At 45.6% G+C, this 27,447-nt stretch overlaps 1 protein-coding gene and 1 long non-coding RNA gene across 8 annotated transcripts in view; one reads left to right on the top strand and one right to left on the bottom strand.

Moving 5' to 3' along the window:
- LOC6574842 (sterile alpha motif domain-containing protein 5) overlaps positions 1-27,447 on the bottom strand; it is a 177,562-nt gene that overhangs the window by 75,854 nt on the left and 74,261 nt on the right. The window contains exon 3 of one of the 7 annotated variants that reach the window (XM_044008062.1): positions 23,365-23,448. The exons of the other annotated variants lie outside the window; for them this stretch is intronic. Within the exon in view, the coding sequence (XP_043863997.1) occupies positions 23,380-23,448 (69 nt within the window). The 3' untranslated portion in view covers positions 23,365-23,379. Of the gene's footprint in view, positions 1-23,364; positions 23,449-27,447 lie in introns of those variants that run through there. 7 annotated transcript variants of the gene reach the window in all.
- Positions 5,134-22,172, top strand: LOC122757006. Its single transcript, XR_006356891.1, has 2 exons — positions 5,134-5,714; positions 19,721-22,172. It is a non-coding gene; the product is annotated as an uncharacterized LOC122757006 (long non-coding RNA).

Raw genomic sequence — 27,447 nt, 5'->3', positions numbered from 1 at the left:
ATTATTTGGGTTGGTAGTGTATGTTGTTTGTTTGTTCCATTTTTTTTTTTTTTTTTTGACTTGATTTTATAATTTTTTTTCTAAATTTTTTTTTTTTCATAATCATTTTTTATATCTATATCTATATTATTTTTGCTCTTGGATGTTTTTGCTCTTTGTTTTTTGTTTGTATTTGTACTAATAGTGATTTTTTTTGCGACCACATTTACGAAAGATTAGAGTTGAAAAAGCTAATTTTTTTTTTCAGGGAGACTATCGCTTGCGAAGGAATCTTTCAAGAATGTCAAGAATTTAAATTGTGAAGTGTCCAACGTAAAATTTAAAAGTGTTATTCCGGTGCAAGCTACAAGCAACTACGATCGTTTCTATCAAAATTGTAGACTTTCGGATGGGACAGCTGTCTGGCATTAGCGCGCAACTAATGATTGCTGCTCAGGTCTGAAGCCGGTGCGTGAGGGCGACTCTTGGACGGTTCGATTATTCTTCTGCGTATTTCCTATCTTCTTATTTTTTAATGATTTTTTTTTCTTCTTTTTTTGCGGAGGGATTTTTTTCGTTGAGAGAAGGCAGGTTGGTTACTGTTTTTTAATACATTTTTTCTTTGCTTGTTGATGTTGGGTGCGTGGCCGTAGTTTTTCTTTTCTCTTGCAATTATTGTGGGGCGCGTGCGTTTTTCTTTTGCTTGGCCTCTTTGGCCAAATTAAGGACATGCTCCTCCACAATGGATACCATTTCGGACTGCTCCACCTTGTTGCGTATGTCGCTCCACAGAGCTGTGGTCGCCTTGTCCACCATGTGCCTGGGCGATGGCTGGGCACTGTTCGATTTGGACGATGTGGCGCTCGGCTGCTTGAGGGCGGACTCGTAGTCCGATTCTTCGGTGAGCGGTGCCATCTGTATGGTGGGGCCGTCGTAGTCCTCGAATATGGAATTCAAATTACGGGTGGACTCCAAACGACTGTACGAGGCCAAAAAGATGGCGCGAATCCGATCGAACGTATCCGGATCGTAGACCGAGCGAGCCGTATTTGTCAAATCGAACGGCTCCTCGATGCACAGCTCATTCCACTGGTGTATATCGTTTTTGGCCGCCTTCGAGGAGCGGCATGTCTCCACCGGCAGCACGCCGCCCACCCGTATCGAAATCGCAAACTTGCTGTACTCAAAGAGGCTGTAATAGTGCAGAAAATCGAGCAACAGCTCGCCCAGCGTCTGATGGTTGTCCGACTGATACGGGGTCATCACTTCGTTCATGTCCACATAGCCAAAGTCCGTCGGCTGCAGAATGCTGAACTTCTCCGGATATAGCTTGTGCAGGCAGGGCAGCACCGGCGGATTGACGCCGGACTGCAGAAAGTGTATGACCATCAGCATGAGCGAGTAGCTGGAGATGGTCATGTTCTTGGCATTGTTGATGTTGTGATACTGCGCCCACTGCTTGATGGTGAGCGCAATGGGACGCAGGCGCCACTCCAGCTGCGAATAGCAGTAGAGCAAGTGTGTGTTCCGTATGCCCACCGAATTGTTGAAATTGATGTCCACCTCCACCTTGTGGCGGCGGTCCGTGAAGCGCAGGATCGGCACACGCGCCTCAATCAAATTGAACTCCTGAAACTGTTCGGTGGCATTCAGCATTTCGCGCATGATCTGCAAGTGGTAGACGGCCTCCATGCGTGGATCGATGTTGTGATTGGTGCAGGCCAGCATACAGATGTCCATGTCGGAGCACTTGGAGCCAAAGAACGATATCGACGAGCCCACCAGGTAGACGCCATAGCGCGGATAGACGGCCTATGGAAGTAGCACGATTAGCAGGGGCCACCACCGAACCAACTCTCTATTGAGTGATCTATACCCACCATAGTCACCTTGTAGATGAAGCGCCAGAGGCGCATTTTGGTCTTGAATATGTGGCGAGTCTGCTGAGACTCGCGGAACTTCTGCCAAATGGCCAGCGTCAACGGATCCCATTTGGAGCGACTGGGCACCGAGTGTGGGGGACGTTTCATTTCCACCATCTTGGTGCGGGTCAGAAAGCGATCGGCCGGCGTATAGCCAAAGAACTCGTGCCAATAGCGATTCTGCATGGTCAACGGCTGGTCGTCATCCAGAATGTCGTCCTAGGCGAAGGGAACGCAATAAAACTCAGTCCCATAAAGGGAATGGAAACAAGGTAAATTAGAGAAATGCCCACCTTAATGATGTTGCCCTTGGTGGAGACGGCCAGCAGGGTCTTAGTGGAGGATATGGCCGATGCCTCGGAGCAATTGTCCTCATCCGTTTCGTTGGCACGCATAAGCTGCGTCGCCTTCGGCTCGACCAGCATATCGCCGCAGCAGTGCGACGAGCACTTGAAGCCATTCCGTGCGCCATGCTGACCCCGGCGCTCAGCCTCCCGCAAGTGATGCATATCCCCAAAGGGTATCAGATTCGGCCCCTTCAGGTCGGGCATCTGAGCGCTGGTGGCCAGAGCCAGGCAGCTGATGGTTATCTTGCGCACCATCGACTCCAGCGACGCGTCGCTCTGTTCGCTCTCCGTGCTGTCGCTGGACGAGCTCGGCTCCAGGCTGACGAACGACTGGCTGTCGCAGTCGCCACAGTTGGAGCCATTCGTCTGGTTGTTGCGCTGCAGATCGGCATCCGATGAGAACTCCGCATTGACCACAACGCCATAATCGACGGGGCTGCGCTGCTCAAAGTCGGATTCATGGTGATGGTCACCGTCGGAGGTGCCGCTGCTGGCAGCGTTTATGCCCGGCGAGTCCTGATCGTCCAGCTCGATTTGCGCCTCCGGATATGGAGCCATGGCCACCGGGTAGCCGGCGTGCTCCATTAGGCGCGACTGATACGAGCGCGTATGCTGGCGCTGCATCTCCGTGAACTTTGGCATGCGCCGCATCGGCGGCTGATAATTGGCAGCCGGCTGCTGCTGGCCTCGCTGCTGCCCAACGAGCTCCATGCCCACATTGGCGGTCATATAGCGCGCCCGATTGCGATAGCTGCGCTGCTGGTGATTGTACGAGGCCAGCGACACAGTCGAAGCCGCCTCCACGCGTTGCTCGAACTGCGTCTTTGACGACGACGGCGACACCGAGTCCGAGGAGTGCGAGCTGCGCGCGGTTATCGATTGGCTCTTCGAGCGCTTCAGATGGCGGCCCGATGTGGCGTGGTAGTTGCCGCTCGCCTGATAGCCGCCGCGCCGGTTCATGTTGTTCGGTTCCAGGGCAGCGGTATTTTGTCCATTGTGCAAGGAGACGGCAGCGTGCTGCTGCTGCTGCTGCTGCTGTTGTTGTTGCTGCTGCTGCTGCTGCTGTTGTTGCTGCTGGGATCCGCGCTGCAGCCCTGAGCGCGGATCAAACGGATGGCGTATGCGTGTGCCCGGTGCGCCCATAGTTACGTTGCCATTGCTATTGTAGAAAGTCTTGGACTCACGGGCAAATGGCATCGGGCCATTCGCATGGCGGCCAGGGCCGAAGCGTTCGCGTGGCGGCGGTGCAGTCGGACGGCCGAATCGATCCACTGGCGGAAAGCCGCCATTGAAACCATCCGGCACTGCTGCCGCCTCCGGCTGCGGCTGCGGCTGTTGCTGCTGCTGCTGCTGCTGCTGTTGTTGTTGCTGCTGTTGTTGCTGTTGCTGCTGCTGTTGTTGTTGCTGCTGCTGCTGCTGCTGCTGCTGCTGATGTGGCTCTGCATTGGCCGAAGGCTGCTCGGCGACGGTGGACAGATTCGATGAGACATGGCGATAGCCGCCGCGCGGCATTGCCGTCTGATTATAATAGCCTGGAAACATGAAACGCTGCGGTCCGTACGGATGCTGCTCGAAGCCCAGCGGCATCATCGGTATGCCGTATTGCGAGGCGTAGCCCTGATTGTACGGATAATTGCGATCGAACTGCCAAACGGCATTCTCGGCATGCCACAAACGTCGCTGGGGACCACTGTAGCCCGGGCAAATGAATTGGGGCGGCGACAGGCTCGCATTGGCTGAAGTCGGCGAAGCTGCGGCCGCTGCTGCTGCTGCCGCTGCCGCCGCCGCAGCGGCGCTAAAGCCCGTACTCGGCGAATTGGTGCCCGATCGTGGCACCATCGGCACGGCGGGCAGGAGGGGCAGCTGCGTGGGCGGCGTCGGCGGCGAGGTGCGCAGTGTCCGCGGCGTGATGGATGTGGGCGTGGGTATATCGAGTGTTACCCCAGCCATATGGCTGCCAATGCTATAGAGGAAGCCCATCGAGTATTTGTAGCCGCCAGGAGGACGCGGATACGTTTGTGTTAGCGTCTTGTGCACCTTTTTCTTTCGCCTGGTGCCGGGCAGCGGAAACTCATTTGGATCAAGGTAATCCGATTGAAACTCCGATCCAGCTTCCGAGTCTGTTTCCGCACTCAACGCCTGCTGCTGGTGATGATGATGATGATGATGCTGCTGCTGCTGCTGCTGCTGCTGATGATGATGATGATGGTGTTGCTCCTGCTGGTCCTGGGATGGCTGCTGATGATACTGCTGTTGGTACATGGTTGGTAGTATTGGGCAGGCTTCGTCAGTGGGCAATGGACTTACATTATTAGTGCTGGCCTCAAAATCTGCATAGGTTGTTTTCGTCGTAGATTGCTCCACAAAGTGCGGCAAGGGCTCCAGCAACATGGGTTTGGTGTTTGCCGCAGCTGCTGTGGCGGCTGCTGCCGCTGCGGCCGCCGCAGTAGCTGCCGCTGCTGCTGCTGCTGCTGTGGCAGCTGCCGCCGCCGTTGCCGTTACCGTTACCGTTGTTGCTGCTGTTGCTGCTGTTGCTGCCGATGCTGCCGATGCTGCTGTTGCTGCTGCTGTTGTTGTTGTCGATGACGTGGCTGTTGTGGTCGCTGCTGGCGGCGCTGTTGTGGACGTGCCGGTTGCACTTGCCGCCGCTGCCAGCGCAGTTGACATTGCTACCAGTGCGGCGCAATTACAAATTAAACGACATATAGTTCAATGTTCACGCAAATGCAGAATTTTCTAAAAATCCTATAGAATCTAATGCGCGGGCGTGTGCTTAACCAAATTGCTCTAGACTTGTGTGTTCTCTATGTGCCTCAAAATGAGCAAATATTTGACAGCAATCGACACGCCTTTCCAGCAGTCCCAAAAGCTGTAGCCCTGTCAACTCTTTCTAGCTCGCTCACTCACTCTATTTCTGGCTCTCTGTAACTGTCTGTCTCTCTCTCTCTCTCTCTAGCTGCCTGTACGTTAATCGGCGTAAGTGTGTGAGTGTGTGTTCTTGAACTGTCTGTGTTAGTGCGTGTTTCACAAATCACACGAAAAACGAAAATGAAATGAAATGCTCCTCAAACCGAGTGTGTTGTGTTTTCTTTCAATAAATTCATCGTCACATTTATTGTTCGCTTTCGTTTGTTCAAGCCTTGTCTTACGATGTTTATTATTCAACTATTTTTTCACAATTTCACAAAATTTTTATGCGATTTACACAACCGTAGAAAGTTAATTGTCATACGTTTGACATTTGTTGACACTTCCAGCGCACTTCAACAAACAAACAAAAAAAAACAAAAAAAAGCAAGAAATAACAGTGTTGTAAAACAAATGAAAATAAATACTAGGACTTCAACTGGCAATCGAATTTGAAAATAAATTCATTTCAGCTTCTCTTATCTGATTGGCCAGCTCAATTGAAGCCGTCTTCAGTTGCCAAGAAACGAGAGCAAATATTAACACGAATATTTTGTTGGTAAGTAAAGTTTTATAATAATACTTAATACTTTTTACATAGAGATGGCATAAGACATGTATGTATGCAATTAAAACTTACATATACATGTAAAAGTATGGTTATATATTGTGTGTGTATATGTAAGTATTCGATTTAATGTAGATTCACTTTTAAGGTGGTTTTCAGCATTATAAATATAATATTCTTATTATTATAAAAATTGTACTTAAAGTCTTATATATATATATATATTTTTTTATATATTTTTTTTTAATCTTTTATAAAGATATGCCAAGAAGACTTAAGGCTAAGACACATCTAAAATATGTGATGGTATATATACATATATTTTAAGCATAAAACCCTTTAGGCTCTTTAAATACGAAAGGTAAAGAGACCAAAATCTCCATTTGGATGTAAATGGAGTTATATACAATTTTATATGTAATATTGTCTTACATATTATATATTCTAGAGGTTATATGCAATGTCATGGCATGTATACATATTTTATATTCTTGTGGTATATTATTTAGACTTAAATATAATTCTTAAAATTTATATATATAATTATATAAAATTTAAAAAATTTACCATTAGAATATGAATTGACATTGCTAATATTCCCACATACTACAACTTCACAGTGCTCAAGATCTCAAGGTAATCAGTTCGATTGGTAGAATATAATAAAAGTTTTTATTATATAACCAACACTTATAGAAATATATAAATGATTAAATATATAAAATAAGACATGCTCTAGCATTAGAAACAAGACACATACATATGGCTACTCCCCCTCACATTGTAGTTGTGTCAAAAAATTACATATGAAATATGGCCGCACATCGCGTCATCGTATTACTCAAATATGTTTCATTGGGAACTCAAATCGTGAGGCAAATTGTCGCCGCAATTGTGAGCATTGACATGCCACTGCTTCGTATTATACAGACTGGAGCACAACATATTCATGTCTGCATGCTCGATGTACACTCCCCCCACCACCAAGCCAAGCCACTCCCCCCATTCAGGACTCGCAAATATAAAGGCGTCACTTGAGCCGAATTCTTTGACGCATCGACAACAAAAGACGCACAAAGCACGCAGCTACAAAGTAAGAAAGAAGCTGACACAATTTGTGGCAAGGATGATAAAAATGCGAGCAAATCTACGTCAGACACTCAACATAGTTCCATTTTCATATCTCTCTCTTTTTTCTTTTGCATTTTCATTTCATTTTCAGCTGGTTTTGCTGGTGACATAATGGAGCGGGCGTCAGCTTCAGCAAGAGCTCTGCCTCCGCCTCCGCCCTGCCCCTTCCACAGTACAAATTCCATTTACAATTTGATTTGCTTATGTAAATTATGAAAATTGCCGGCAGAGAGTAACCGCAAGTAAGATTCGATTTGGCGGCTTAACAAAATGCAGCCAACAGAACGAGAGAGGCCCGGGCTAACAGAAAAAAAAAAAAAAAAACGAATCACCAAAAATAAAGCCAAAATAAAAATTGTTCATTGCTTTTTGGCTGTAATTTGAAACAAATCAAATTTATTGCCCAGACGCACAGGCGCCGCCATTGGCAATTTTCAGTTGCGGATGCGGCCAGATGCGCTGAGCATATGAAATGAGGGCCAGGAGTGAGAAGGGATTGCTGGGCAATCTGGCTAGGTGGAGAGAGTGAGAGAGAGAGTGCTGCTGCTGCTGCTGCTGCTGCGGTGCGCACATATTCTAATTAGATTTATAATGCAACAAAAATGTTGTGTGCCAAGAGATTTTCGAATTTAAAATTTTTGAATTATGCTCAACCCGGACAGATGACACGTAGAAAGAGAGCACGAGAGAGAGCCGGGCAGGAAACGGGGAGGCTGGCAGCAAAGGGGTGGTTGACTGCAGGACTTGCAGGCGAACAAAAACCGATTTGAACGCTGCAGATAAGCCAGCAGCAAGGAGCAGCAAGGAGCAGTCAGGAGTAGCCCGGAGCAGCTCAGAGGTAACGAAATCTCTGAGTCATAGTCATGGCATATTAGTGTGGTATGATTTTTGGGATTTGATCCCTCGGCTCCTCGTTCCACGCGGCCGGCAATGCGTGACGCGTGTTTCAGATTTTCGATTTAGCACACACTTTTTTGCCTCCTTTTCCATTCGGGTTTTTTGCCCGTGAGTCATTGGCAAACTAAAAATTAGCCAGTATAAAGAGAGAGAGGGAGAGAGGGGAAGAGCGAGCGGAAAAAGTTTCATATTACATGCAAGCAATTTGCCAAATAAACTGTCAGCAACTGCGCCAGCCAGGGGCAGCCGGTCTAAAGAAGATGCCATTGGTTTTAGCAGCAATCGGCCTTATCGATTGAGCTCTGAATAATTCACAGAGCGAAATGGCAAAATATGTGCAGGCCAGGCAGGCAGAGCAGAAGCAGGAGGCAGAGCAGGAACAGGAGGCAGAGCAGGAGCAGGAGCAGGGCAGCAGCCCAGGCAGTCAGACAGGGCATCGTCCCCAGGGCACCACGCACAATAATAATCATCAGCCAAGGGGCCAGCACCACCATCACCCTCTGCATAGCGTGGGCCGCAGGGTTGCAACGGTCCAGTCGACTCTACCTACGCCCAGACGCACACACATATATATATATATATATATATGTGTGTGTGTGTGTTTCTTTACAGCAGCCTGCTAAAAGGCAGCATCCGCGCAGCTGAGTTATTTGAAGGCAAGTTTTTAGAATTTCGTTACGCAACGGCAGCAATAATGCATGACAGGTAATTAGATTAAGCTAATTTTGCTTTTATTAGCAATCAGGCTCGTTAGCCACGCTCGGCGCATTTCGGTTAATAATTTGATTAGAGCCTCGCTTGCCACGGCGCGCAAATGAGCCGTGCCGCCTGGCGCTTGCTTATTATTTGCCACTCACTCGACGTCAAATTTGAGTGACAGTGTTGCATGCGGCTGTCAGAGCGAGCGGCTGACAACGTTTGCCGCAATGCAACACTGGCCAGTCGAGTGTTGGCAGCCGAGCGTGTGTCGTTCTCTCTCTCCCGCTCGCTCTGTCTGTGTGTGTGTGTGAAAAATCAAATAATTAATAATTCATGGGACACGATTGACAGTGCGCCCAGCTGAAGCAGAACTCTTTCTCCTTTCTCCTTTCCCTGCTCCTGCTCCTGCTTTGCCTGCGCCGCTTTCTGTTTGCTGTTTTCCTTTTTTTTTTTGTATTTATTTATTTATTTTTTCTTGTTTTCCTCTTGTTTTTCTTTTTTTTTTTTTTTTTTTTTTTTTGGTTTCCTCATAAATTTACAATTACAGATGCGAATGCGAATGCTCTGTCGTTGCGCCTTTTGCGCTTTGTTTTTTTAATTTAATAAATTAATAAAACAGCAACGTGACAACACTGGCGGCCGCGCTGCCATCAAAGTGGCAAAGTGTTGCCATTTGCATTTTTAATGCACTCGCTGCGTCGCGTAAAAATAATTATCAACTGAATTGATGATGAGAGTGCCAACTGGAGCGGGCATACGGAATGCCGGAGAGACCCGCCGTGAGATGAGCGAGAGATGGCCACGTGTGTGTGTGTGCGTGTGTGAGTGTGCCGTGCGTCAACACGACCGCTGCCACGCCCACACGCACACAACCAGTGAGTGTTGCCAACTCAAATAAAACAAACAGGAAAAAAAATGTTTTCCCAAATTGAATTTCACAATTTTGCGTGTCAACTTTTGCTGACTTTTAAATTAACAATTTTTTGTTTTCCATTTCTGGTTGAGTGAGGAAAATGTTTTAGTTAAGCCAAAGTAAATAATCAAATGCTATGACTTTTCACTCAAAAATTTCACTTTCAATTCCTCTTAATTGCATCGAGCGAGCTGCTAAGAAGCAGAGAAAATAAAAATGGAAAATGGAAAAATGTAATAACTGCAGTCCGACAATTTATAAGTGCGGCAAAAATTTTACTTTTCCTTTTTAGCACACTTCGACACAATGGTCGGCGGCGTGCCAGGCGCTTCCTCCGCTTCCTGGACGCCGGAACTGGGTACGGAACTGGCTGGCGGTTGGGGCTGCCACACCTGGCCGTAGTTAACCCCAATTATGCGCACAAAGCCCAAACAGTGGAGACAGACAGACTCAAGCAGAGACAGCCAGACAACCAGCCAGCCAGCCGGGCAGACAGTGAGACAGACAGACATCGCAACTAGCTAGCGAATACGTGCGGTAGTTAAAATATTTAAGCAACCGAGCCGGGGAAAATGCCTGGGAAAATGCCATGGCATAAAAATTGTTACGGTTGGAGGGTAAAAAGTAAGTAAGATGAAATGCAGCCGCAGGCATTAAAATAATAAGGATAAGGAAGCGCTTGTTAACCACGAAACCGCTCAAAAATGAATGAAAGCCAGTGGAAGTCGACGAAGCCGGCGAGTTGCAATCGGAGTCAGCGCATTTGCCGTAACCATTGTCAAGAGCCGGAGTGAGTCAGTGTGCCGCTGACGGCGTTGCCAGACCGCCTGTGCAGCGTGTTCATTATGCGTTTCCTGTTTGCTTAAGCTCAGGCCCTGGCCACGCCACGCCACGCCACGCCACGCCAGTCCAATCCAACTCAGCTGGCTAGCTTCTGCCCGAGGATTCGCTAGTTGTAATTATTCTGCTGCTTGTTGTTACTGCGGTGAGCAGAGAGGCAGAGTGAGAGAGGGAGAGAGAGTGTGGAAAAAAAGCGAAACAAAACAACAGAATTGCGCAGCATTGTGCAGAGCGTTAAATTTGGGAAGTTTGCATAGCCATGCCCCGCGGTCTATTGACCGAATATGAGTTGAGCTAGGACCAGCAAAAGTGAAATTGCCAAGACGAGCGTAAAAAATAGCAGGAATTTTAATTATGAAACGCAAATAGCGAGCAGCAAGTGGAGAGCGCAGAATGGAGAGTTTAGTAAAAATAGAAGCGAGTGTAGAAAAGAGTGTAGAGTGTAGAAAAGAGAGTAGAGCTTGTAGAGTGAGCGAGTGGAGAGAGGTGTGTAGAGAGGAGTGAAACGTTAAGAGTGGAGAGTGAAGAATGGAGAGCGGAGAGTGGATAGTGGAGAGTGAACAGTGGAGAGTAAACAGTGGAGAGTAAAGTGTGTAGAGCGGAGACCAGTGAGTAGAGAGTGGAGAGTATAGAAAGTGGATTGCGTGCAGCGGAGAGCGAAAAGTGGAGAATAAAGAGTGTAGAGTGGAGAATGAAGGCATGAAGTGAATAGTTCCGAATTCACAGTGAAGACAACAAACTGGAAGTTAGCAGTAGGAAAGTAAAGGCTAGAGTAGAGAATGGAGAGTGATCAGCACAGGAGAGTAAATAATAAAGAAAGGAGAGATCAACGTAGAAAGTTGTAAGTGTAGAGAGGGATAGTGCAGAGCGAATAGTGAAAAGCAAAAAGTAGGGAGTGAAATATGGAGAACAGTCAGTAGAGAAGGTGCAGAGTGGAGAAAAGAGAATGGAGAGTAGAATGTGAAGAGTGCAGAATGGAAATTAGATTATTAAATCGATGTCTGACACATATAGAATGCAAATACTGATGAGTAAACACTAAAGAGTAGACAATTTGAAGAAAGAAGTGAGCAGAAGATTGCGAGTAGTGCTTAGCGAGAAGCGAGATGGCACGCTGTGGCACCTGTCAGACGTTTGCCAATACTGTCGTGCTCATTTATATGCAGAGGCCAATCGCTTAATTATATTTTCAGTGGTTACAGTCTGGCAAATTTTCCATATGAATGAATTTCGCACAATTAACCGTAGGCCGCTGAGTCTGGGGTGGCCCTGTCCCAGTCCCAGTCCCAGTCCCAGTCCCAGTCCCTGTCCCAGTCACAGTCACATGTCAGCACATAGAAGGCAACGACACGCCCAGCTCTCCCATTCACAATTAAGCTAAAAATACACCAAAGAGTCTGACGTCGTCGAGGTTGTTTGTGTGTGTGTGTGTCCGTGTGTGTGTGTGTGTTGTGCGTAGAGCTACAATAAAATTTATTGTCAAGTGCAGTCAGAGTGGCTCAAGATATGTAACAGCCGGGCGCCTAGGTGTGCACAACAACAACAACAACAACAACAGCAACAACAAACGCCGTGACGAACTCTCTTTTGGTGTGGGAACATTGGAGCTGGGTATCACGCTGTCGCTCACGTTGCGACTGCCAGCCTGTGACAACAGCAACAACAACAACAACAACAACAGCAACAGGAGAGCCAACGACAACAGCAAAAAATCAACAACGCAATCTTAATGAAGGCAATAATTCAAACAAAATGCAAAATTCCCTTAACAAACTGTAGGAAGTCAGCCAAGACGAGTCAGTCCGTCAGTCATTTAGTCACTCAGTCACTCAGTCAGTCACTCACCCGCACTCGCACTCGCTGAGCTCTTGGCTCATTCATTTTTCAGTCAGACCTCCGACACAACATTGAAAAATTGCCGCCTAGTGTTGCTCTTCCTCTTCTTCTCCTGCTGCTGCTGCTGCTGCTGCTGCTGCTTCTTCGTCTTCATGTAAAACGCTGACAAGAATTCCTTGTTGAAATTAAATTTTTACAAAATCAAATAAAATTCAACGTGGCCGCGTCTCATTGTGGCATTGCGGCATTGCGGCATTGTGCCAGGCAACTCCCTCGCCGTTCTGCTTATATTAATTAGTTTGTATTTTTGGCACACACACACACGCATACGCACGCACACGCACACCGAAATATAAGAGAAAATTGTTTAACATTTGCCCCGCAGCACATTAAGTGGCCACATTTGTCAATTCGCGGGTCAACATTTCAGCTCTGTTCGATCCCCAGCCGTGCCCGCCCTGTAGTTAATGGCTGCACATTTGCCTAAATAATGAGCCACCGGTGTATTGCCTTGAATTCGATTTGGCTTGATTAAAAATATATTTCATTGTGAAGAAGCTCCAGCGCCAGCCGGCAGCTGTGTGTGTGTGTGCATGTGGAGGGGCGTAGGGGAGGAGCTGTTTATGCCGGACCGGGAAGACCGATTGCAGCGGCAGCTGAGCTAAGCTAATCAGCGAAATGTGGCACAGTTGACGGGGGCCAAACTACAATATATTGATTAGCCAGACGACGAACGGTACTATAAGTAAGGCCAGATAAATCTCTGGACACCCTACAGTTGCCTGAAAGTTCTCTCTCTCTCTCTCTCTCTCTCACACACATCTTGGTGCTGATTCGAGTCGAAAGCTGATTCATTCTCCTGCTGTACATACACTTTTATTACAATTATATAATATAGCCCTTAGTCTCTGCAAAATTATATTTTAAGCATCAATTGACATTTGCCATAAAACATTTAAAGCGAATTCGCGCATTTTCGCAGAACTCTGGCCGAGATTGAAGTCATGCAACATTCTCCAATGGCTCTCAGCAGTTAAGCAGCTTACCAAGCATTCGCTGAAAACTTTCTCAAAAGCCCTGAATTAAACAAGCAATGTACAGAGACAAAGACAGAGACAGCTAGAGAGAGAGAGAGAGAGAGAGACAGAGAGATGGAGAGAGAGGGGGATAGAGAGGGAGCGATGCATTGACAGTTGGACTTGAGCACAAAGGCGCTGCCATTAAGCTACTCATAACCTAAATATTCGAGCAAAGCCGCCGGCTGGGGGCGTGTCGGGCGCAAGCGAGGGGCTGCACTTATGTCAAATGCGTTTGCGATTTGTGTCAATAAACGTTGTGCAGCAGATGCGGCAAACGGCGACAGAAAGAAATTTCTATTATCTGTGCAAAGTGTGCGCGAAATTGAAAATTGCAGCCGGTCGTCGCTGCGTTGGCCCCGCCCCACTCCAACTCCACTCCCTCCCTCCTTTCAAACTTGCAGTTGTCCTTGCTGTAGCACTAAATTTTCATAGCGCTGCCAGTTGATAAACTCCAATATGACATTGTTTGTGACGAAGGGAGGGTGGGGGATGGGGAGGGGGTATTGCTGGTAGGGATACGGGGGGGGCAGAGCTGGGCTGCGCCTTGGCTTATGCAAGCATTTTGTAAAATTGCATTTAAGTTGCTTTGGCTGCTGATGCAGCGCATTATTGCACAGCTAGATGCTATCCGCTATCCGGAGTGCTCGCAGCAGCAAAAGATAGTTCCGTGTGTGTGTGTGTATTTGTTTGCTTGTGTATGCGTATATCTATATAGAGATGGCAACAAGTTTACCAACACATTGCGGTTCCGCGAAAAAGTCAATTACCATTTTAACTGAAAGTGCGCCGGCTGCTGTTGCTGCTGCTGCTCCTGCTGCTCCTGCTGCTCCGCCTTCCCCTGCTGCTACCAACAGACAAGCTGCTCCTCCGCGGGCACGCCCAACCGATCATCGGGTACATACAGTCAATCAGTTGGTAATCGATTTTGTCTGGCAAGTGGGGCGCTGCTACAGCTACCGATTTGGATTCTGATTCGGTTTCTGGTTCTGGCTCTGGCTCTGACTCTGACTGTGGCTCTGGCTCTGACTGTGGCTCTGGCTCTGTTGCTTGAGGTTAACAAATATGGCAACGCTTTTTACGCACAATTTTCCTTTGGCAAGCAGCGCGGGTTTGCCAAATGGAATGTAAATATTTATTTTTATTTGCTGCCAGCCGCATGATGGGTAGAAATTTGTTTGCAACTTCGCTCGACATAATTAGACGTCTGTATTTATGTCTGTATCTATGTGTGTGTGAGTGCAAATGATAGTCATACTCGAAATACGAATAGATTTGCAATATTTGCGCATGCAAATTGCCTTAAGCCACAGACTTGGCTTACACTCGTTGATTTCATTTGGCCAACAAGCTGTGGCGTCAGTCCCTGCAGCCAGCGGTGCAAGTGGTGCGAGTGCACCACCCATCAGCTGCCTGTGTATGAGGTGTAAAAGGGCGTCAACCTTCTAAGTATTCATAATTGAATTTTCATGTTTGCCAGCGTTTGTGAGCTCGAGTAGTTTTCGAAAACGGGAATGTTTAAAAGTTCAGCACGCAAACGTGTTGCGGATATGTTGCCGCAGACCGTTATTTTCAAATACACTCAGAGAAAGCAGGGTATTGTCAAATAGTCGTGCTGTGGAACTAGACATATACATACATATATCGACTGTTGATTCTCTAAGGACCAGTAACTGAATTGTCAGTCTATTTGCTTTAGCTTCTCGTTTCTATGCCAGCTAAAAGTCTAAACTCTTTGTTGTCTTTTGTGAAAAATATCAGCAGAACTTTGACATCTGCCATAGGGTAACTTCATTTGAATAGAAGGAACTATAAGATATGAACTACTTACTATAAGATTATAAGATCTCAATAAATCATTCCATGAATTCCTCTTAGGTTTTTAGATCTTTAACAAACTCCACTCAAGTCCAAATGGATGCTTGACTCACAAATATATTATACAAACTATATAACCAAATATAAACAAATACGCTAATGACATATAGAATCATAATATAATATAATATAATATATACATTCATATATTCATATATACAATATATATTCATATTCATATAGTATTATCATATTACAGTAAATATATCGTATTAATAAAATATTAATCTAATATACTTTTACTTGAAATTGTTTCATCAGAATTTAATTTTAACTTGCTCTACAATTTTTCATTTATAATAAATTATTATCTGCTCTTAAATTTTACTAGCTCATCATATCTTTTAAAATCGATCAATCGACCTTAGCGATAAATCGATCAATTTCTGCCATGAAAACTTTGAATATTCTCTAAGAAACAACTCAATTAAATTCCATTCTCTCAGCAACTTTCTTTCTAGATTATGCACCTCACTTCATACCTACTTCAAAATCAAAGAGTATCTAATCTTCGTCTTATTTTGTGCATTGTTTGTTTTTAACCCCTTGCTGCAGTTGCTTTGCTTGTTTGTTGGTGGCAGCTCCTGCGCCTTGTTTTAATAACATAATTGAAAAATGACTGAGGCCAGCCAAGCAGTGCACTGGCCACCAGCACACACAAGCACACACACACACAGAGAGACACATGGAATGTGTGTATGTTGTGTGCCGCACAGCTGGCTCTGATTACAGATGAGGAATGCGAAGGGTTGGTCGATCGCGTGCAATGCGTTGTTAATATGCGTTTGTCCTTTTAATGGTGCCCTGTGAGGCGGCAGTAGCAAAACAATAACAAGGCCCGCTTTATTACCGTAAATCAATAAGCGACAATCACACACGCACGCACACACTCACACACACACACACACACATCTCGGCTGATAATTAAGTGCAATTTTCTTGTTGTGGAATGACCAAAGCGTTTTGCACAGGACATAATGTCTTTTTACCGTTGTCTGTCATTTCGTCACAGTAAGAGAGAATGAGCGATGGAGGGAGAGCCACCTCTCTCTATCGTTCTCTCTCTCCCTCTTCCCTCTGTCCATTGGCAAAGTAATGAGCATTCCGCGCTCTGCCATCAAATTGAAACTATTTTGCATAGCATTGGAAGCATTTTAATTTGAATTTCTTTGCAAGTGATCAGCGCAAGACTCGAGTGCTGGAACTTGGCTGCTGGACTGCCCGCTGCTAGCTGCCTGGCTGCCTGGCTGCCCGCTGCCTGGCTGCCTGGCATCCCATTCACAATGGCAGCTCGCGCAGTGGCAGCGGGCGCCACTAATGGCGTCCATAGTTGCTGGCAACATTAAGGATAATTGTTGTAGTTAGCATGTACTTTTGCATTTATAATGTGCCTCATTTATTTCCGCTGCGTTCCTTTTCGCATTTCGCATTTTTGAATTACTTCTTTGCATATCGCCTCTACTCCTCCTACTCCTCTTCCTCCTTTAAACGATAAAAATTATAGAAAAAAAAAAATGTAAGAAAATGCTGATTATGCATTTTATTGCTTTCAGCTGTGGTGTTGATTGCGGCTGATTGCTTTAGGGCCAGGAGTAGGCGGCATAGCATTAGGCGTGGCGCTGCGAAATAGAATATAGCTGACGAGCAGCTAGAGCCAAGGTGGAATAATCATTTATTATGCAAACTATTTGTAATTGTTCGCATCTAGCAGCCCACGCTTTACAGTTTTATCAGCCTATATAAAGGAAGTTTCAATATGAAAACCCGTTTTTTATACAGTTTTGTTCTATGCCTATAAATAAAACAATTGTAGAAATTCCATCAATTACAGTTGCAAATATTGAAGCCTAAACCACTTAAGTGCACTTTCAGTTGTAGCTTTTCACAATTACCTAAGCTGAGTTAGGCACACACACACAACGGCAGCTGTAATCGTGTCTGTGCGTGTAACTAATGGCATCCAGCTATTTCAGTCCACTAATTGGCAGCCAATGAACACTTGCAAGCGCACTCTTATTAGCCACAACCCGATCCATTCGCTAGCTATCATAATTTCAAAGCTAAGCGCCAATAGCCAGAGGCAAGGACAGCAGCAGCAGCAGCAGCAGCAGTAGAGGCAGGAGCAGGAGCAGGAGCAGCGGCAGTGGCAGGCAGCTGACAGGCAGACAAACAAAATTGACGTGCCGACACGTCCAGCTAAACGGGCATAAGCGGGGCCAAGCCACGCCCCCGCCTGCTGGCTACCACCCGCACAACAACCAAACGAACTGGCTGACAGACAAACAACAACAGCAACAGCAACAGCAGCAACAACAATACCAGCAACAACTATAACAGATAGAGCAAATTGTTGGCCAAAATGATAGACAAATGCAATTTGGAGCATGGGCAGGAGGCAGGAGGCAGCAGGAGGCGGCAGCGAGTGTTTTTGTGTTAAAAATTGCATAAATAAATCATGTTCTAATATTGCACTTGGCCTTGCAGACAATCTGTCAAAATGCAGCGCACTCCACTCTCTGGCCGAGTGGGCTGACAGGGGTCGAATGGAGTTGCATGGAGTCGGAGGAGGCGGCACACATAGATTGGATGAGTGGCAGAAACAATGGCAACATGCCCGGCTACATGGCGTGAATGAGCGCGCACAAAATGGCGTTAAAGGCCGTCGGAAAACAGCTAAAAGGGCTATCGAACAATGGCACGAAAACCAATCGATGCCGGGCCATAGATAGCGGCCGGAGCGGAGTCATCTAAGACCCGGACAACATGCTCGTCCGGCTGGCCGGCTCTGCTGTTGCCTGGCAGCAGACCACCGCAGCCTGCACTTGACAATGCGCCGCGCGGCTGAACGTGAAGTGGGTGCGGGTCCGGGTCCGGGTCCGGTGCGATGCGATGCGGTTCGATTCGGCTCGGTTTGATTGATGCTGCGATGCTCTAGGGTGGACTAGGGTGGCCCTGACATACTGAATCGCCTGTCTGTTTTGGCGCTTAATTCGTCACTAAATGAGATTTTTGGCTGCCTGTTTTACTGCTCTCTCTCTCTCTCTCCCTATCTCTTGCTTTTGTCTATGTGAGTGTGTGTGTGCAGTTTTTTGGAAACGCGTCTGCTGCTGCTGGCATTGTTGTGCGCCGTTTGAAATTGGTATTTTGGAAGTTGGTGCTGTGGCTTTTGGCCGGCACTGCTATTGCTGCTGTTGCTCCTGCTATTGCTGCTGTTGCTGCTGCTGTTGCTGCTTCTGCTGTAGCCTGACGCTGGGGCAGTTGCAGCCACTTTGCAATAACACAGCGTGAAATTGCAACGGCAAATCGAATCAGTCCACACGGGAAATTCGATTCTCTTCCTGTTTTTTTTTTTTCTCTCTATTTTGTTCGTTTGTCTTTTTTTTGTTTCGTTGCTTTGCGCTGCCTTTTGCGGGCAATCAGACAGCAACAAATGCCTCGAACACCGCACGGGCAGCCAGAGCAACTGAAACAGTTGGAGCCGGCGAAAGGCATGTGAGTTGATGCAGATGGAGCTCTGCAATTTAGCACGCGCGAATTTTTTCAGCCAAAAAACTGTTGCCCAAATCGACACAGAGACACTCACAGATGCTCACACACACACACACATACTCAACTACAAAATAGGGATAACAGCGACGTGCTGATCGTCCAGTTGCCAAGTGGCCCACCAATGCTCCAGTGCAACAGAGCATCCAGGCATCCTGGCATCCTGGCATTCAGCACTCAGTCAGCCAGCTGTCCAGTTGTCCAGTTGTTCAGCTGTCCATCCATCAACAGCTACAGCTCGACTTTTGCTCGCATAATGAAATGAAATTACAAAATGTGTTGCACGAGTGTTGAGCACGCTTTGTGGCACTTTTGCATAGTCCGTTGCTCACACACATACACACACACACTCATACTCTCACACACTGATTGCTGGCACCTCATCCTCTGTTGTTCAACAAATTGCATATTTATTGTTTAATAGTGTGATTGCTAACAACATTTGAGATTCCACAGCACCAGCACCCCTCCCCTCCCCCCTTTTATTGTGTTCGCATTGGATATTCTGATTGGAAACAGGCGTATGTGCGTCTCCGGCGGACAGGTAACTGGAGCTTGTATACAAATATATACACATATTGTAGTTTGATTTTTGACTCTGTCTCTCCTTATCTCCTCCCACTCTCTGCCCCTCTCATACTGAATGGATTTTAATTTCTGTCTGGCTTTTCATGCCCAAACACAATTCCTTTGCAAAATGTTTGCTGAGGCTGCAAATTAAGCTGCCGCATAGAGATAATTGAATCCTCTTTGTAATATTTCGATGCAACTCTAATAACGTCTAATATGAAATTGTGGAACTTTAGTTCTTTCGAAGCAAATTCTCACTCAACTAAAATCATTTCAATGTTCATAATTGGCTTACGATTTAGATTGAATTATTATTATTACGTTTTATTTTTTGAGAATTTTTAGTAGCACAATTCTTTCATAAATAGGCATGAGAAGCGCCCGAAATTCGCTTAAATTGATTTAATTAAAATTTTCCTGACAAACAAATAGTAAGTATATAATATCTCTTTTCCATGATTATATAGCGCAATAGTAAGTATAACCTAATCAGCAGCAACAACGATTCATTTACATTATAAATATTTTTTGAATGACTCAAATCTCATTCCAGGACATGATCTTCAGATTTGTTATGTATTCTTAATAAGCATAGTCTTTCCTCTCTTCAGCTAGCTTATGGACCTCACTGGACATCCTCCTGCAAGAGCTTTTGGCAATTGCCATTCAAGCCTGACAAGCCTTCAAATTGATTTGCATAGTGATAGGCAGTGAAATATAATAATGACAAGACAATCGGAAATACAATGAAAGCCGTTTAGATTATCAGCTGAAAAGTGTCCCACACACTCGATTGTCGATCGGTGAATGTCGCCGACTCACTCTCTTCTTGCCTCTTCTTCCATCACTCTCTCTCTCGCTCACTCTTTTTCGTGGACTTCCAATTTTGGTCAATGCGGCTGACAACATCGCACATTGTGAGCCGTGCGACAGCCATTGGCGTCCATCAGTCGGGCAGTTGCCAATCAAACAAAAGTCACAGGCAATGGACAACTGTGGCAGCAGCAGCAGCAGGAGAAGGAGCAGCAGGAGGAGTATCATCAACAACAACAACAACAACTGCATAACGATATGCAAAATATGCAACAGTCTGGCAGCTTCTGTGCTGATGCAGCAGGAGCAGCAGCTGCAGCAGCACTCGACTCCTGCTTGTTGTCTGAGACGTTCGCCTGTCGCTTTGCGCCCAATTACGCCTTCAAATTGAGTGATAAATGTCTTAAGGATGGCACATAAATAAGCTGCAGTTAAATTTATTACACAACCCACACAAAGACTTCATAAAAATGCAAACTAAATGAACTATTAAGAGGCGGCGGCAAACATGAGAAGCAAATAAGAAACCCAGAAACCAAAGCCAATAAACAAACCGACAGCCGAAAAACAGAAAGAAAAAAAAAAAAAAAAAACTCTGCAAACGAAATTCAAGATCAGACAATTGAATTGCATTGCGCTTAAGCAAATAAATAAAAAGCGCGAGAGCAGAGAGAGAAAAAAAAATATAAGGGACAACAAACAAGTTACGAGTGCTGTGTGGCAAAGGGGGCGTGGCATGGGGAAGCCAGCAACAGCAGCAGCAGCAGCCACAGTCACAGCAGCCGTGTGAGAAAATATGCAAATAAATGCGCAAATAAAATGTGCAATCAACTGGAGATGGCGCACTGAGATCTGGCAACTGGCAACTGGCAACTGTGGCAACTGTGGCAACTGTGGCAACTGGCGACTTGCAACACGCAGCCAACCTTCCCCAACGTTACCTATTCCCCTTTCCAGCGAAATCCAAAGTGTGAATGTTGCGCATGCGCAGCGACCGCGTGGAGAACACTGCGCATCAATTAGGCCGCCAGGCGGCCAGGAACAGCAGCACGAATTGTCCAGAGAGTGCGCGATAAGCCAAAGGCTTGGACACGAAGAAGCAGAAGCCACACACACACACAAACAGACAAACACACACACAGTTGCATTCACATATACAAAACGTTTAGATAAACAAATACAGAAGAATGCTGAAATGATGTTAAAAGCTACAAAATGAAGTGGAAGCTGGCGGCCCTCGAAATAGGATTTAGTTAAAGGGGCATCTCGGCGGATTGGCGGCTTGAGCTGGATTCGCCGTGGACCCAAGCTGGCTGCAGCTACAAATTCAATGAACATGCGCGCGCACAGTTGAAGAGCAAACAAATTTATTACGCGCCGTTTGAACAGCGCATAAATTTAACAGCAGCAGCAGCAGCAGCAGCAGCAACAACAGTCGCAGTTGCAGTCGCAGTCACAGTCGCAGCTGCAGTCGCAGTTGCAGTCACAGTCAGAGAGGCAGCCAAGATTAACATACCTGGGCTAAAGCGACTGTCCGACCGACTGGGCCCAATCGATCGCTGTGGCTTGCGTGCAGCGTGCGTGATTTAAAAACAGCGCCACATTTGGCGAACATTTACGTGGACTTGTCCCAAAACTACGTAAAACGATTTAAAGCCGAACACGAGCAATTTGTGGATAGGCTGCAGGCAGTCAACTGAGGAGAGGGGGCGAGCAGCGCTAAGCCGAAGACCAAATGCTCTTGGAGCTATATAAATGGTGAATAGATTTATAAAGAATTGTTGTCGCTTAAAATTCGAACAAAAATATTATATGAGGGCATGGATTGACGGATAGAACGACTGATAGACAGGGAGTGTCATACAAAAAAAAAAGAGAAAGCGATCTTGAAACTGTTCAGTTTAATTGGGAAATCTTTCTGGAAAACTGAAAAAAATCATATGACGATGATCATTATTATTATAAGCAAATCATGTCATATATCTATATATCCCTATCTCTAGGTAGGGCTCGATTAGAATATAACTATATCCCCATCTCAAGGAAGAGTAAGATTAGAATATACATTCAAAGAAAGATATCATAGAGAATTCATATCATATCATAATCTTATGCTTTAGGAAAAAAAAAAAACTTTTCAAAGAAAAACTCATTTTATCAATTTTATCAATTGTATCTTTGGAGAACTGTAAAATAAATGTTGGTAGAGTTTCAGATTCAACTTAGGCTGAGAACCAACTCTTAACTGAACTTCAAAGTGATTTTATTAGATATATGGATGGAATTAATCTATATCAGCTATTATTATAATATACATATATGCTTTTACAGGAATCAGAAGTGCAGAAACATGTCTCTAAAGTGGGGGAACATATCTCCGTGTATTTCACATTTAATGCCTTTCAATCTCATATAAATATTTGACATCTTCCACATTAAACGTTTCCAATTGTTGCACATCTCTCGACTAGCTGTTAATACCCTTTCGCATAGCATAACAAAAAAAAAATAAAACAAAAAGGAAAAAGAAAACCTGGCAACAACTCTTGTCTGCAGTCGTCTCTGCCCACCCGCTGGCTGGGCGCGCACTGAGGCAACGGCCGCGGCTGTGTCACATTTCTCATTTTGGAATTTATGCGCACATTCAATTGATTGTTGAGCGTTTCATGTTTTTGTTTTTATTTCATTTTTTCCTTCGTTTTTTGCCTTCTTTGAGCCAACATTATGTAATTCAATATGTTTTAGCGTCTAATAACGTCTGCACTGAAATCAATATACTAGAAGCGAGTATGTTAATTTTGGTTCGGAGCTAGCTCAGTTCCACTGAACTGTCTGCAATGTCATTTACAGTTCCGCATTAGAGTCGGAGTCGGAGTCGGAGTCGGAGTCACAGTCCGAGCTGGAGCTGCGGGACCCCACACTTATTAAAAACATGCAGCGCTGTGACATTTCGATTTATTTTTATTGATTCTCCAGAGCACAGCGTGTGGAGCAGGAGTTGGTGGTGGATCGGGACGGGAGGGGACGGGTGGGAACGGGTCGGGGTCGAGGTGAGGCCTCACTGAAATGCAAGTCAGGCGCCGCTGGCACGCAAGTGATCATCACACCTTGATAAGGTGCTCGGGACGCGAGAGCTCATGCCCCAAAACGTATCGAATTTTATTGAAATGCAGCGCTGCATATGTATGTGTGTGCGTGTGTGTGTTATCTGAGTGTTGGCTGTGCATTTGTTACTTTTATGCTTGATTTATTGACTTTATTTTATGGTCGCTTGATTGGACACTAAATGAGTTTTTAAACTGCATACGAAGCGGGGCGGGCCTTATCAATTTTGGTTGCCTTTATATATATATATTTGTTGTTGTTGTTGCTGCTGCTTCTGCTGCTGCTGCTATCCAATGTGAAGTTTTGTTCTGCAGTTGGTATGTGAGCCACTTACTTTTACATTTAAACCACGTCAGACAAAACGTTTCGATTTTATTGCGGATATGAAATTCTTCGGCTCTTTGCCTTGCTTCAAACTTACCTGGAAAGAGACGGAAAAAGAAGCGAATAAAGAAAATGTTAATTAAATTGTTTTTCTTCAGGTTGTTCGTTTTCAGTAAAAATTAAATATTATAGACTCTAGAGGGCAGCTCAATAAGCAAAGAAATTCTCTGTGCTTATAAAAGGTAAATAAATTATGATAATAATTTACCTGGAAGGCCAATTGCTAAGGTTATTCTTATATATTCTAATATCTTATCAAATAGCTATAAACAGATTCTTATGCAAATGCGCAAAGCTATCTCCAACTCAATTCAACTACTGACGTAGATCACTCAAACATAATCGCCGTTTCCTGCTCATATCGAGGGGTTTATGATAATTTTGATCTCTCGATCCTCTTGGCGCCTGTCAAGTACTTAGAGGATCTGTAGAGCTCTCATGCCGTATCGCATGTCTATCGCTGCCCACTTTGATTTCTCCTCTCCTCTATCCGCTTGCCGCTTTCCATGCCACCATGCCGCAAGAGGCAAATTGAAGCTCGCAGTTAGCTGCAACTCATGTCAAACTGATTTGAATATGTTGCCCACGCATAACATATTTAGTTATTACCAAAAGCGAACATCAAAGTCGTGCACGGCCCAAGACATGGGCACCCCGCAACTTCAGAAATCATGTTAACTATTATTAAATCTATAAGCAAAACCAACAACAACAGCAACAACAACAACAACAGCAGCGAGAGTCGGCGTGAATAGCAGAAATGTCCATCAAAGCAGCTCAGGCAAATGATGCAGAATACTTTTTAATTAAACATAAAATTACTTTGGCGCAGTCAGACAGTCAAAGAGACGGAGAGACAGAGAGACAGACAGACTGGGAGACTGAGAGACTGAGAGACAGCACTGCGCTACACAACACAGCTGGCAATAAATCATGAAATCTACTTGGCAAACAACTCTCGAGTGTTGGGCGAGTCGCGGCGATTGGGTAGAGGCAGGGACCGGCTCTAGTCGGCACGTAATAATCATTTACATGAACACTCGCATAAATGTCACGTTGCTACGATTATAAAAATAGCCAGAAAAAAAAAAAAAAAAAAAAATAAACTTTAAAACTCGAACTCGAACTAATGGAGCTGGTCCGTCCGTACAGGAGGAATCGTTACTGAGAGATTTTTCTGCTGGATCTGCTAGGCAGCTAGGCTGCTAGGCCGCTAGCCAGTTTGGTTCTATCGTTTGGCCGCCTCTGGCAGTCATATATTAATGAAATTTTATTTGCTTATGCAATGAGGGAAACATAACAAAGCGCCCCGCATGCCGCTGCACTAGCCCATCTATATTAATGAAAGCATATCCTGCTTAAAAGCGCGCCCGTACCACGCCAGGTGGAAAAATTCAATTTCCAGGCCATGCTCTGCCTGCTGCCTCCTGTTTGCCGCCTGCCGCCTCCTGTTTGCCGCCTGCCGTTTGCCATTCGCATCCAGGAGGTTGGAAAACAAGTTGCATCCGCAATTAAGTCATCAAGTTGCAATTATTGCCATAAAAACGAACAAAACGCAGCCAGCCAGCAGAAAAAAAAAAATCTCTGGCCACGCATGAACGTGATGCTGTGCGGGGCCAGGGAAAGGTATAGGGAGAGGGGCCAACTGGCAGCTCAGGCACTGAGTGGCTCCCATAGCCGTGACTGCGACGGCGACTGTGGCAGCGGCTGTAGCTCTGCCTGTGGCTGGGGTGTTGACGCTCAGCGGGGCAGCGCTTCGTGAGAGACTTAAACAAACAAAACACAAAAAAACCAAAATAAAAATAAATAAAAAATCGAGAAAAAAAGTGGAGATACAACAGAAAATCAAGCAAGACCAGGCGCGCAGATACATATTGCAGTTACAGATACGGCTTAAGATACAGATACGGCCGCAGATACAGATACATACGCGCGGCTTACGCGCAGATAAATTATTTTCTTCTGCTGCTTCTTCTTCGTTTGCTTCGTTTATGTTTTTGTTTTTGTTTTTGTTTTTGTATTGCCAACTCCAAGACGAAATGCAGTCGGCAGTTGGCATCGTAGCTGGGGCAACCAGTTGCTCTTTGGCTTAATTAAAAGCTGCTGCACTGCTGGATTGTTACACGGATTCAATGAGATTGCTTTAGTTTGGGCTGCAGCGAGCCAGTGAACAGAGAGAGAGAGAGAGAGAGAGAGAGAGAGAGAGAGAGAGAGAGATAGGCAGAGAGAGAGATAGAGACAACTCGCATGTTGGCTTTTTATTTGGCTTTCATGCTGCGGTCGGCTGGACAAGTCGTTGCTGAAATGACACTACAATGTCTTCAAAATGAAAATAAATACGACGCGACGACAACAGCAACAACAACAACAGCAACAGCAACAACAAGAGCAATGGGCCGCATTGTGGCCGCCGCAACACGCCGGCAACTGGGCTACATGTTACACATTAAAGCCGCGACCCGGCGCGCTCCGATACGGCCTCGTCTTGACTCTTCTTGCCTCGGCTCTCGGCGCGACTCGGCCACATTCTGTGGCAGCCTTTTGTTTTGTTTGCTTTTCTGATTTCGCAGCCAAGCGCAACGCTGACAATGACTTTGCTCTTTTTGCTTTTTATTTGTATTTTTTATAAGTAGTTTTTTTCACTCACTCACTCACTCTCTCTCTCTCTCTCTATCTGTCTGCCTATATCTGGTCTGGTATTTTTTCTCATTTTTATGCTGCGTCTGCTCAGTGTTTTATAAATCTCATTTCAAGAGGATTTGTGTGCCTGTCAAAATGTTGATGTTTCACAAAACACTCCGCATTGAGTGCGTGTGCATGTGTGCATGTGTGTATGTCTGTGTGTGTGTGTGAGCTCTGCTCGATTTCAATCATGATCGATTTCAGTTTGCTTGACTTTTGGTTACTTTTGATCTGCGCTGCGGCGGCTGCCTGGGAATTAAAGTGCAAGATTTATACGATTTCTCGACGCATTGAATTACTCGCGCATCCAGCTGAATGACTTGTGGTGAAGTGTATCTGTATCTGTATCTGTATCTGTATCTGTATCTGTATCTGTATCTGTATCTGTATCTGTATCTGTATCTGTATCTGTATCTGTATCTGTATCTGTATCTGTATCTGTATCTGTATCTGTATCTGTATCTGTATCTGTATCTGTATCTGTATCTGTATCTGTCTTTGTATCTGCCTAAAGCTGTCTGTTTGACTCTCACAATCAGTCGCGCTTGCGGCCAAATAACAACAATTTGTTTGCCTTATAAAGATAATGCAACAACAAAGGCATTATACACACACACACACACACTCGCACACACACACAATCATCATTATCGAAATGTCATAAAAGCAAATGAGCGTTCATTATTCAATTTTCAACTGCAAACGCAGCAGCTGGCAAACAACTTAATACAAAGGCAAAACAGCAGCTACGCAAAGCCCCCCAAAATGTTGTTGCCAAAGAATGCGAATCGCGTCGAGTCCGGCAAATATATAAAAGTAAATGTTTCAACTGCCACAAATGCCCTTTCACTGCGCCAGCAGACGCCAACAACAGCAACAGCAAGAACAACAACAACAAACAAAAAATTAAGCATAATTACTGACAGCAATTCGGAGTCGACTCGGTCTTGGCCACACAGGCGCGCTTTTGGCCGGGCCAACGCAACCAGAATTGGCTAAGATACGTGCAGACTGGCCGACTGGCCGACTGGCCCTCGCTGGCCCTCCGTCTGTCTGTCCGCCTGGATTGCAACGATTTCATTAAAATTGCCGGCCCCAAACATTCATCGGCTGCCCCCAAAAAGCTGCAATTTGCTGCGAGTGAGACAATTATAAGCATGACAAATGAATTTCGCATTTCGGATCGCCTGAGCTGGGCCAAAAACTGTCAGTCAATTGCGAGCATCGCAAATCGCTCTAGAGGCCAACTCCGCTTCACTCCGCTCCACTCCGCTCCGCTCTGCTCCATTTCAGTCCATTTGGCAGCTGTTGCCGTTGGGCACACACCTTCGCCTTAGCATTTGACTGTGCGTGT

This window comes from Drosophila mojavensis, unplaced genomic scaffold, assembly GCF_018153725.1.
Source record: "Drosophila mojavensis isolate 15081-1352.22 unplaced genomic scaffold, ASM1815372v1 contig_231, whole genome shotgun sequence".
Classification (NCBI taxonomy): domain Eukaryota; kingdom Metazoa; phylum Arthropoda; class Insecta; order Diptera; family Drosophilidae; genus Drosophila; species Drosophila mojavensis.
This window is presented reverse-complemented; position numbering and strand designations above follow the sequence as displayed.